The sequence below is a fragment of the Gorilla gorilla genome, chromosome 10, assembly GCF_029281585.2.
Source record: "Gorilla gorilla gorilla isolate KB3781 chromosome 10, NHGRI_mGorGor1-v2.1_pri, whole genome shotgun sequence".
NCBI lineage: Eukaryota > Metazoa > Chordata > Mammalia > Primates > Hominidae > Gorilla > Gorilla gorilla.
Window position 1 is genome coordinate 24,581,334 of NC_073234.2, and position 12,977 is coordinate 24,594,310.

The 12,977-nt window shown below is 42.8% G+C and overlaps 1 protein-coding gene across 3 annotated transcripts; it reads right to left on the reverse strand.

Annotated features, from left to right (window-relative positions):
* Positions 1 to 5: 5 nt before the first annotated feature.
* M6PR (mannose-6-phosphate receptor, cation dependent) lies at positions 6 to 10,100 on the reverse strand. Of its 3 annotated transcripts, none has more exons than XM_019038183.4 (8): positions 9,106 to 9,640; positions 6,346 to 6,454; positions 5,859 to 6,035; positions 5,054 to 5,220; positions 3,439 to 3,548; positions 3,043 to 3,173; positions 2,053 to 2,179; positions 6 to 1,579 (listed from the first exon to the last, which is right to left on the reverse strand). In XM_019038183.4, the coding sequence occupies exons 3-8, from the start codon at positions 6,032 to 6,034 to the stop codon at positions 1,457 to 1,459; spliced, it is 834 nt and encodes a 277-aa protein (XP_018893728.2). In that variant the 5' UTR covers position 6,035; positions 6,346 to 6,454; positions 9,106 to 9,640; the 3' UTR covers positions 6 to 1,456. The 3 variants fall into 3 exon arrangements, with proteins under 3 accessions (XP_018893728.2, XP_063549874.1, XP_004052712.3); XM_063693804.1 differs by lacking the exon at positions 9,106 to 9,640 and adding an exon at positions 8,925 to 9,063; XM_004052664.5 differs by lacking the exon at positions 6,346 to 6,454 and having other exon boundaries at positions 9,106 to 10,100.
* Between the last annotated feature and the right edge of the window lie 2,877 nt (positions 10,101 to 12,977).

The window sequence follows — 12,977 nt, forward strand, 5'->3', positions numbered from 1 at the left end:
CAATATGTTTTGTTTGTTTTTTAATCATTAAGAGTTTTTGTACAAAAAGTGATGGTTTTTTTTCTTCATTTTAAAACACCAGGGTGTGGGGGAGGGATGCAAACAAATAACAAAGATGCTTTTGTAACATTATTTTCCCTGTTTAGAAAGAAAAAAATCACTCCAATAGTATTGAAAAGTCCAAAGATGAAATAGTTTCATTTTCTTTTCCTAAGGCTTATAAAAGGCCCCCTGCCTGTTGATTCCATCCCTCTTTTGTGTCCAGTGGAGCCATGTTACTCTTCAGTGGCCCAGGGGTTCACTATTAAAGAAAGATCAGTCCAGGTTTCTGGGCACATGGCCTAAACAGGAAGATGGAAGCATCAGAGGATTAAAAACCTTTCCCCACAGAAATGTGGGCAAGAAGACACTTCCCTGAGCCAGCAGAAGGGACAGGTGCAGCAGCATTCCACACCCAGCGCAGAGGACAGCAGAGCCCTCGATGTCCCACTTCTGCTTCCGTTCCCTTTCTAGAAGATTGAAAAAAAGGTCAAAACCACATGCCTGTGGAGAAAGTGCGACATATGTTTAGAAATACTGGTAGGGAACCAGGAGTAAGAAAAGCTTTACCAGCTTTTACTACAAATGGATGAAAGACATCAGGATCCCACCACCGCAAGGTAAAGTGACTTCCCTTTTCTGGAACCCCTGTGGCACAGGAGTACCAGTTTTCCTTTCCAACGAACTGGATTTCTGGATAGGCATTTTGGCTGGATGTGGACAGATAAGACCACAATCCTTAGCCCAATCCCAGCCATACAGTCACCCCAATTTCCACAAATGATGTGATGGTACCGTATAATCCTGTAATTGGGAAATTTCACATTTTTCCTGTCCTAATCCCAGAGGTGGGAGAAGCAAGTCTAGAACATCTCCAGGCTCAGACTAAACGAGAGTACTTGGACTGCAACCAAGTAATCACTGCAAAGTAGTTCCAAGCAGCAAGAAATACCAGATTCTCATGGAGGCTACTATAGGGTACAGAATAACAACATGAAAGCAATCAACCCTGTATAATGTTTCTTGGCATTTTTTTTTTAATTAAAGAAATCCAGTGTCTCAAAAACTTGTGAAAATGTGTTTAAAAAACAAACGGCCAGTGAGCCTGCCACACCATTTTGCCCATATGCCTATTGTTAACTTGTGATGTCAAGAGACAATGCAAAAGCCTCTGTTTTCACAGGCCCTATTATATTAACTCTGACTTACAACTGTACCTCTCTAGAGAAAAAACAGAAAATAAGGAACAAAGGGAAGGCAGTTTTACTAGTGAGAAGATGCAAATCAAAAGCAAACTGGAAAGCAAGAGCAATAGTAAGGGTGAGATGAGGGACTGGAGTTGAGACTGCTTGAGAAATCTGGCTGTGTAGCTTTGGTTTGGGGGACTGAGGAAGAGGCTGGACATATAAAGTGCAATCTACATTGGTAATAAATGGTCATCCCTTTCTTCTGACTCCTCCCCCAGCTGGTCATCCCCCACACCACGATATGCTGCAGGCACATTTCGAGGTTTAGAACGGCAGACAAAGTCACAGCCATCCTGTAGGGGGAAAAAAAGAAGGAAATAATTCGCAGCATCCAACTTTAGGATATGAGACGTGTACTTATGGTCTAGGAATGTGGCAAGAATTGGTTTTCTACAGGGATGATGAGAAAACCTAAAAGATCTGACAATCAGCCTAAATTCAATTTGGGGCAACAGGAGAAAAAGTTTCTTCTTATTAGGCCTCACCTTCTTCCCACCCAGGCCCTCTTAAAAGCTAAATCAGATTTAGAAGAGCCCATCTGGTCAACAGTGTTGCTCTTTCAGCAATGTCGTACCAAGGCCAGAAACGGATGCTGTGCCACTTACTACTTTGTACTAGGGCAACTGTCTTGTTTGCTGGGACTTTTGTGGCTTTAGCACTCAATGTCCTGTGTCCCAGGAAGCCCCTCAGTGTGAGCAAACGAGGATGGTTGGTCACCCAACCTTGTTTGCAGGCTACAGATTCAACCAGCTGCCCTGTTACTTACTGCTACCAGATTGCCAAGATCCTGCCAGAAGGCTAAGTGGGGAAACTGCTCCATTCCTTTGGCTCCCACTACCAGTCGCTGGTATAGGAACCCCCCAACAACATAAACAGCAACCAGTGATGCAAACCTGTAGAGAGAGAAAGACATCTATACTTAAGAACTGGGAAATAGTAAAAACTCAGATAGGATAACCTCTGCATTTATTGTCAGCTGTTTCCTAAGATACATTCCCTGAAAAGGAAAAATGAGTAGTGATACTAAATGAAAAAGGGGGCTGGTAACTCTTAGAAAACCAGTTAGAGTGCCGTCAGTCCAAGAGAAGCAAAGGCCCAGACAAAATGTGACAGCGTGTGATTCTATGGCCAAGAATAAGCACCATTAAGTATATGATTCCATTTCTCTAAAAGTTCTCATAATCTAATGAAATAATATAAAAATTGCCTAGTCCTCCAGTAGGGGAAAAAAGCACCTCCAAATGCAAATCTATACCGGCAACTAAACATTAAATCTCATTTTTCAAAAACTTGCATAGTCAGAATTTTTTTTTTTTTTTTTAGACGGAGTTTTGCCCTTGTTGCCCAGGCTGGAGTGCAATGGTGCGACCTCAGCTCACTGCAACCTCCACCTCCCAGGTTCAAGTGATTCTACTGCCTCAGCCTCCCAAGTAGCTGGGATTACAGGCATGTGCCACTGTGCTGGCTAATTTTGTATTTTTAGTAGAGACGGAGTTTCATCATGTTGGTCAGGCTGGTCTCAAACTCCTGACCTTAGGTGATCCATCTGCCTCGGCTTCCCAAAGTGCTGGGATTACAGGCGTGAGCCCTGTGTCCTGGCAGAATTATTTTATAGCCAGAGGATTTAAAAAGTTATCCCCATCAATTACAGCATAACATACACACATACAATTTGTGCTTATGTACCACCATATAGTTACTGACCTTAAAAACAAAAGGAAGGAAGGTCTGTTCTGATAAAGGAAGGCATACTCACGTGACAAGTAAGATAGAACCCACACTGAGGTGGGAGATCTCTGGTGAACAGGCCAGGCTGCTATCCATCTCAAAGAGGTAGAAACAATCTTGGACTTTGCCACGCTCCTCAGACACAGGGTTAAAATTGTCCTGATGATGAGATGGCATAACACATTCAGGTGGTTAAGTGTTTTGACTCCTGTCCAACAAAATAAAAAACCCAAAAAACATCTGCTCCTTCCTGGTTCAGCAGCCTATTTTCCATGGAAGATGTGTGTCTGACACAGAGAGAAACTGAGCTCCTAGTTTTCTAATGTCCATCCCAACGTATCGTGTCCCCTCTGGATATTCTCCCCAACCTCAGGTCAGTCCTTTCAATCTCCTCCCTCAGCTTATACAACACAGGGTGCCTCACCGCTAGGGTGTGTCGATTGCAGGAGATCATCACCACTGCACGACGCTGCTCCTTGCCACAGTGGTTGTCATATTCATCACCCCCTTTATAGATCAGCATGATCCAATTACCTGAGGAGGGACAAGGAAAATGGAGCTATGGGGTGGGGGAAAAGCAGAGGCAGATCTGGGTGGTATGGCAGAGTGGAATTGCGTAATTCATTGCAATTGGTTATAACTAAACAACCCTCATCAGTACGAACTTGGTATACCAGAAATGCCAAGCTAAACTTGTTTGCTTACAAAGACTTGTGTTCCCTTAAGAATCAGATATTCATTTAAGAATAATCTTAATTTTTAACATTAAAGGTAGGCAACTGACAATGCAAAACCAATTATGATCATACCTTAACACTGATTCATTTTCTGAATACCTTCTAAAAGCAAAAAAAGAGGTTCCATACAATTGCTGAGCAGCAGGGGTAAGCCCATCTAAGATTTCAACTTAGCCCCAGATAAATTCAGAGTGGATATTTAAGATTGGAATGCATATCTCTTCTTTAGTATTTACTGTGTTCAGTTCTTTTGCAAAATATCATTTGATTCAGTAATTGTGAGGTGAATAAGGTAAAGATTCTGCTCCTAGTTTTGCAATATGAGAAAACAAGGTCAAAGGGCGATACGACTTTCCAGTCACAGGATTAGGAAATAGGAGGAGAACCTGGTCACATGACCCCCAGCCCCAAACCCTTTTGTTACTTTTTTATTGTATTATTTACCAGGAGTAAATAGCTACCTTGTATAACTTATTTATCTGTATGGGAGGGAATTGGACCATAGGTGCTTACATGGTCCTGTCCAGCAATATGACTTTTAAGAAATATCACCACCATAGCACAAAAATCAGTGGGTAAAGTTTTGTAGACTGAGTAGTTTGCGAAAAAAAGTTTGAGCTCTTAAAATTTAACTGGTAAACTTTGATTAATTTGATGAAAAGTGGTGGTGGTGGTGGTTGGTATTTTTAAGTCTAGTGTGAAACTCATTAAAAGTATTTGGGTGAATAAAAGGACTCTAGGCTACAGAATTCTGGCTACAGTTGGCTGGGCGCAGTGGTTCATGCCTGTAATCTCAGCACCTTGGGAGGCCGAGGTGGGCAGATCATGAGGTCAAAGATCGAGACCATCATGGCCCACATTGTGAAACCCTGTCTCTGCTAAAAATACAAAAATTAGCTGGGCGTGATGGCACACACCTGTAGTCCCAGCTACTCAGGAGGCTGAGGCTGGAGAATCGCTTGAACCCAGAAGGCTGAGGTTGCAGTGAGCCGAGATTGTGCCACTGCACTCCAGGCTGGGTGACACAGAGAGACTCCGTCTCAAAACAAAACAAAACAATTCTGGCTAGAGTCTTCATTTTGCATAAGTTTTTCACTGATTTCAATGCACAACTGTCCTGAGCTGTGGCTTACAGAGGAGCTGTGGAATTAGGCATCCTGTGGTATATTACAGTCTCAGGTGTGCCGAACCACACGTATGATATGCTGAAGACACTAGAAAAGGCCAAGACATAGAGGACTGTCAGAGGGATTGACTTGGGATCAGTTAGTCAATCGATGGTAGGAAGGGGAGTTTTCTTACTTCCGTTGAAGATGTGAGTCTCATTGAGTCTCCCTACCACTGTCTCCTTCCCATTACTTTTGTTGATTTGCACCAGGCCTGCCCCAGAAGTGTGGTTGCCAGCTTCCCGGCACACCCTGAAGATGTAGATGTATGTGTCTGAACCCTGGCCCACAGTGCTCTCAAAGCTGTAAAGAGAAGTGGGAAGAAAGAAGAGGAGAGTTACTAGCTATCAGCCTCAGGAATAACAGCATCCCTTTCCTTCATTAAAACAAAACAAACAACATGCTCGATTTACTTATTTGAGGTCATGGCTGAGTGAATATTTGTTTAATTTTAAGATATTCATAACCTTGACAGACCATCCTTATTGCTGATGTGAATTATTAAAACACACCACCCAAGATAGCTCAATATTCTAGTTATTTTTAGAATGCCTGTTAGTAACCATGTTCCAATGAATAAGGGCCCATGTTCATCAGATAGTCTCGTTTCTTAGGGACCAACTTCAGATTTATATATCTGAAGGTTCCTGACACTTATAATGACATGTGTCGGCCTAAATATGTTTATCTGATATTTCTAAAGTCCTATTATATGTAGGTGTCAAATAATCCTTAAATTTCTACAAGCTGGTCTCTTGGATCCTGTCTTGGAAATAGCTACACTTCTGTGAAAGATGAGAAAACTGCACACAGCAACTAAAAACTGGGCTGAGAATTTGCTCTATGTCATAAAAGAGAGCACATTATGAAATAAAATCAGTAAGAAGAAAAGACTTAAACCTAAATATTTTCTCAAGCTCTTTAAGGTTCTTCTCATTTACCTTTTATTAAACAGTGGTTTCAGCCTCTTCACTAGAGCCAACTCTTTCTCTGACTCTTTACCCTTTTCTCCCACCAAGTCGCAAGTTTTTTCTTCTGTCTGCCAGGATTCTCTCACTGCCACAGCCAGGAGTAGTAGTAGCAGTCCAGTCCTCCAGCAGCTGTAGAAAGGGAACATCCTTTGGGAGAGAGTGTGTGTTGGGGAGGGCAGGTAGGATCAGGAGAGAGAGGAAAGAGATAAAGCGTATGAATGTGTAATAAATCGATGGTATTTTAATTATCCAGAAAGTACAAGATTCTCTGCCATATGCAACACATAGTACATTTTAATATCTCTGTAACAAGAGCATCTGCAGCAGAAAATTCATTTATATATAACTTTTAGTCTAATGTATAGGTGAGTCTTTCAGAACAAACTACAAAGTTGGGAAGAGGGAAATGAAAGAACTTAAAAAAGAATGATGACAGCTTGGGTGGAGCCATCCTTGCCTCTTTACTGTTTGATGGCTTGATGTAGTCTTCTGAAACCTCTTCGGCCTCTACAGGTCACAAATCTCAAGGGTTTCTAGACTTCCAATAAGTACAGTTGTCTTTTACACTACAAATCAATGACAACAAATTGGGGATCACCAAGCCACTTTACAATTGAGTAAATTCAATTCACCTGCTGCTTGTACTGCTCTAGAAATGAAAACACACAGACAGCTCTCTTTCCCAAACTTACTAGACTGGTGCAAAGGTCATTGTGGTTTTGGCAAAAAAACCCCACCAAAACCTAACATTTTCTTTTCTCTTATCCATCTTCATACCCAGGACAGACTGATTTACCCTTGCAAAACACTTTACTCTGGTATCTTGTTAATGATCCCTCAGGCCATTGCTACTTGTTTATTCCAAGAGTATCATGGACAATTTCCTGATTTAACTCTTCTAAACTTTTCTCACAAAAAACGCTGCAAGTCTGGACTTTGGTTTGAATATTCTTTAAAGTTCTCTAGTTCTTTTTCATGCGGGTCCACTTACTCCACCGCATTTTTAAAATATAAAACTTGAAACAGGCAGAATTTTCATGGGTACTAATGAGTTTGAAGATGGGAAAATGGAAGCTCCAACCTTGACCGTGAATGCACTTTCCCCATTCCCGTAAACAACCTAACATCTGACCTTCTATTTCCCACACCCCACTAAAGCAAAAAATTCCGGGAAATTGTCTACCTGACTTCCTGTACCCCAAACATCAATTCACTACTGTAATATTATGGTAGTTTCCATAGAATAATCATAGCTAACCAAGAGGTCCAAGGCCCTCATAACACATTTAATGCACTGAAACCACACAACAGCAGGAAACAATAGACTACTGCCTTGGGCCAGGTGCTGTTCAAAGCACTTAACATATATTAATTAACTAATTAATCCTCACGACCTTATGAGTAAATACAATTATTGTTGCTATTTTACCAGTAAGAAAACTGAGACACAGCTAGTGGAGTGAGCCAGAGAGTCTAGCTCCAGAGCTCATGGTCTGTGTTTAACCACTACATGTATATTTCCACTATGTGCATAATAATTTTTTGGAGATGAGAGTAGGCAGCCAAAACTGTGGGGTTTTTTTTTTTCTACTAAGAAGTGAAGGGGAAGTGATTCCTCACATGGTTGACTGAATAGGAGGTGAAATAAAGAACTCAGACCTCCAATTCCCACCTTCCCTAAGTTAACCCACTGCTCAACACACAACTTGACCAGCTGACTCACTAAAAAGAAATAGGAGACTCCTTCTTCTAGACTGACTTAGCCTGCCATTTTCCTTTCCAGTCTCTCAGGACCTAATTAAAAACTGACAGTTGATTTCTTTTCCTAAATTAGAACAACGAATCTCACAAAATTAGGAAGGGATGAAAGGTTAAACACCTCAGCCATTAGCTGAGTTGAACTATCTTTCATTTGCTTATTATTCAAAAAGGATAATAAATTTATACTGTATTCTTCTTTCCTGCTTAAGGCTTGTCTTTAAATTTAAGCTGCTTCTCTTTAATTCAGTGGCATATGCGCTAAATGTTTTCCCTAGATTATGTTCATTAATCTTCACAACCTAGAAAATAGGTATAATTTTTCATACTTCAAAGATGAGAAAACTGATGCTTTACAGAATTACTTGTTAAATTACTTGCTGTACATTACACAGATATTAAATGTGTGTGAAGTTACTGGGGCAATTTAGACGATTCGTGGCATAAAGATAACTGCTGGAAAACATAAACATAGGGGTGCAACAATCAGGAAGAGAATGAAATGAAGGGCCGGGTAGCCCCCTTTTAATATGCTACAATTAGATTCTCAAGGTACAAGAGTTTGTCTATATACTTTGGAAATAAGGAGCAGGATTTTATGATCTTGAAAAATCTTTCAATTTTCTTATTCTCTAACGACAGATCTATTTTATTTGGCAATGCTAAAAATTATCCTTTATTAGGGTGGCCAATGACTAAGCCAGCAACTGGGAAGCAGCTTACACCACTGGGCCTCTGTAGCGCTCACTTCCCCATCTGTTAAGACAGCCATGGCCATTTACAGTGGAATTTCTACTGTCTTCCCGCTGGCTCCTTTCTGATGTAGCAGTCCTCATCCCTTTTTCTCCAGCAGCCTACATGTTTAGAAAAGCAGCCTCAATTGGCTAAAAGGCCTAATGCTGAAAGAAGTCAAGAGAGAAGGAGCCTCAGAGAAGTAGCGGCTATGTCCCAAGAGCGGAAGCTCCCCACAACGAGGAACACAAGATAATCCGTCCATCAGCCATTCTTATCCACACCACAGTCGCATCCCCCTCACACCTCTCCCAGGGTGCCAGAAATTCTCGCTCTGTCTAGTGTCCCGACTTTCCAAGCGCTTGTAGCCATACCCTCTCCAAATGATGCCACTTGACCTCCCACCGTGATGCAGGCCAAAATTCCTCCTACAAATAAATCCACGAACACCTCCAACGGACTCCATACTTGGGGTATCTTCCTTTCCCTGCTTTCTAAATATCGTAAATCCCCTCTCTGGTCTTGGAAGTCCTTTCTCCCTCACACCTTTCGGAACTCCGTGACTCTCCGCTCTCACGCCTCCGCCTCCATTCTACCCTTAGGGCTCCTCAGCCAGATCTTTGGCTAGAACCATGGTCAAGGGAGACTGCGATTCCGGCTCCCGTCACAGACGCTTAAGCGTGAGCGCACCCCAGCCCGCCTCCTCCTCCACGCCCCTCACACTCACGTGTCGTGGGAAACTGGAGTAGCCAAAGCTCAGAATCCCCAGTGAATACCCTTCTGGGGATGGGAGACGGGGCCAGCTAGGGGCCGGCCGCAGACCCCGGTCCCAGAGCTAGTTTCAGAGGCCAGCGTTCCCCCCAGCGCCTCGCTGTGCCCCACTCTGGGAACCGGAAACAGGAAGCGCCAAGAGGCCGCTGGGCAACCGCTCCTCCCACCAGACCCCGCGGCATGTGACCATAGAACCATTTCGCCCCTTTCCCCTTCCCGGGCTCCCTGATAATCTTAAACTCTGATTGGCCAGTATTCTGGGACTTTAGCTCCGCCCTCGTTCCATCAGCTCCAATCACTGTCGAGGTTGTCGTTTCGCGTTTTCTGGTTGCCTTTCTTTCAATGGGGTCCCAGAGTCCCGCTTCCAGGGCCTCTCGGCTCGCGCACTCCGGTCACGCTGGGTCACGAGCCTGACCGCTCCCGGGTAGGGTTCGAGTGAAGAGGGTGCGAGGGGCAGGTGGCGGAAGCGGAAGTTACGCAGGCAGCTCGCCCTCGGGCTCCGCGGGAGTTGTAGTTCTCACGCTAGGTCTCCTCCGGGCGCTTCCCTAGCCCGTTCGCCGCCTGAGAGGGACGCTGTTCCGCCGCGTGCAAGCTTCGAGTCTCGACTCCACTGTTGACCCCTAGACGAGAGTAGTGCAGCGACGGGGCCGTGATGTGCGTCCTGGCTTTCTTAACGACACCTCTCCTCTGTATTTCCTTTTTCCAGTTGAGTACCTTGGGGTAAATTATTATTGTTACTGTTATCTCTGTCGTTCCTTACTGCTTCGTGGTATTTTGCTTGATAAGCATGCTCTGCAACCGCCTCTGTTCGCCAGAGGTTACTTGTGCAAAGTAGGAAGAAACGAGCAACACGATGGTAATCTTTGCGCCTTTGCTAAGATCTTTTGTAGGTTCCTTATGTCTTACTAGCCACTTGTTGAAGTCCTGCTCATTCTTAAACTCTGTTCAAATGTTATTTTTCCTGTAACTTCCTGCATTCACTCTCTTCAGAATTAACAATTTCTTCCTGTGGACCCTCGCTTGTGGCTTGTACCTGGCTTTAGCATGTTTTCATTCCGCTTCCACTCTTACGTTGCTTCTATGTGTGCCTCTCTGGCTCTATGCAGGTGCCTGGATTTTTGATTCTTACCCCTCTCATTAGAACTACTACAGTGTTTTGAGTCTAATAATAATAAAAGCTAACGGATGCATATCTCGGTGGTGCCCGGCACTTTTGTAAGTGCTTTAAACGATAGTTAATTCACTTGGTCTTCACACCAACCTTATGAGGAAGTATCTTATCCCAAGTTTACAGATGAGTAAATTAAAGCAGATAGAAGCTAAGTAACACCGTGGGTCCCACAGCTATTAAGTTATGGAGCCAGTATTTAAATAGTCTCCATAATCCATGCTCTCAAGCACTACGCTGTACCTACTGTATGCCATTCTGCATTTCTTTGTTTATTAGTAATACATTCAGTTCAGGCTAGGTAGTAATCATATCTGGGTTGGATGTTGCCCCAATAAAAAAAAATTTAAATTTTTTTCTTCCTGAAAATGAAAGTAATTTGTGATCAGATAACACAGAAAACAACAAAACAAAAATCATACATAAACTCACCAGGAGGGTGTGTATTTCCTTCATGAATATATGTTGTTTCCTTTTTTCAAAAATGTATCAGTCCCACACTGTGGCTCATGCCCGTAATCCCAGCACTTTGGGATTCCGGGGCAGGAGGATCACTTGAGGTCAGGAATTCAAGACTAGCCTGGGCAACATAGTGAGACCCCTTCTTTCGAAAAAAAAAAATCAGCTGGGCTTGGTGGTGCACACCTGTAGTCCCAGCTGCTTGGGAGCCTGAGGCTGGAAGATTGCTTGAGCCTGGGAGTTGGAGGCTGCAGTGAGCTATGGTCTTGCCACTACCCTCCAGCCTTGGTGATAGAGTGAGAACCTATCTCAAAAAGATATGTATATATCAAACATTTTTCCATATCCTTGACTTTACAAATAAACTTTTTAATAGCATAATATTTAGTTCTATGCATTGCTACTTAACCAATGACATTAATGTTGAGCATTTAAGTTATTTCTACTGACTTACTTTTTATCAAGTAACTCAACACAGCTTTACTGAGCAATTACTATGTGCCAAAACCACATAATATATAATATAGATCTTGGGGATACAGCAGAGAAGAAAGACAAAAATCCCTGTTACAATCCATTCTAGAATTGATGTTCCTTTGTTGGTTAATTCAAGTTTTGATTTCAGAAATCTTGCCTCTTGATGACTGCCTAGAGTAGCATTGGGCTGGAGGGGAGGAAGTGTTCATGTTGGAAATGGGGAATGGGCCAGAAATGCAATTGAGTAGGTTGGCTAACTTGTCTGCTGTCAGAGTGGAAGCAGGGGTAGTTTCCCTTTCCGACCAGAGGCAAACAACCTGGGTCACTTCCTTGCTTCTCAGACCTCAGTGCCCTTTCTGGGTGCTTTCTGTGTTAGAACTCTCACCTCTGAGAACTGAGCTCAAGGTTCTTGCTGGGGCAAAAATTGAAATGAGCAGAATTTTTTTTTGTTTGTTTGTTTGCATTTCTGGCCTGCCTCCTTTCTAGCCTCGTTATTAACAAGCACACTCCCCACAATAAACGTACACCCACACTGCCTTCTCTCACACGAGGTAAATTGTTCACCTTGTTTAGAAAGCAGTTCTAGGATTGTTGGTCTGAAATCAAATGGGAAGGATGCCTCCTGTTCTGTATAATCATAAGAGAGGAAGGTAACTAACAGTCCTAGAACCTCAACTTCCCAAGTAGCTGGGACCACAGGCGCAAGCCACCATGCCCAGCTAATCTTTGTATTTTTTGTAGAGACAGGGTCTCACATTTTTGCCCAGGCTTGTCTTGAACTCCTAAACTCAAATAATCTGCCTGTCTCAGCCTCCCAAAATGCTGGGATTACAGGTGTGAGCCACTGAGCCCGGCTCAGATGCTTTTCAAAATGATCATGTTTTCCATATTTCAAGGACTAGATATAGTTTTTGGTAACTTTCAATTTTAATATATTTATCATTTATAGAGAAGATGCAAGGATAATACAAAGAACTCTGGTACACATTTTACCTAAATTCATCTTTTTCCCCTCCATATACATTAGTTTATTTTGAACAGGTTGAGAGTAAACTTCCATTACCATTAAATATATCAGTGTGTATTTCCTAGAAACAAGGACATCCTCTTATCAAAATCAGGAATTACAGTATTAATACAATATTACCAAATCCATAGTCTGTATTCAAAATTTTATCACATGTTTCAATGGATGCTCTGTATAGTTACTTCTGATTTCCCAACAATCACAGGAGCCAAGCCAGAGTCACACATTGTAATTAGTTGTCATTGATCTTACTTGACTTTGAAATTTTGATAGGTACTGGCCACTTGTTTTGTAGAATGTCTTTCATTTTGGTTTTGTTTGATATATCTGATGTAGGATTTTTCTCGGTCACTTTGCCAACCAGGGACCCGTCCATAGCTAGTGACACCCCCCTCCCCAAACCCCCAGGCCTCACTTGACCTGCTGCCTGTGTTATAGTTTGTATCTGCATTCGGTGGTTCCTGAACTCTTGTCCCACATCCAAGAAGAATGAGGATATGCTGACAATTTGAAGGATGAGGATGGAGAAGAATTTTATTGAGCGATGGAACAGCTCTCAGCGGAGAGGGGATGCGGTAGGTGGAGGTGGTCCCCCACCCCTTCAGTCAGGTGGTTTCTCACCCAATGTGGCTGGGTCTGGGCATTTATGGATTCAGAATGGGAAGTGCGTGCTGATTGGTTTGTGAGTATGCAAAAA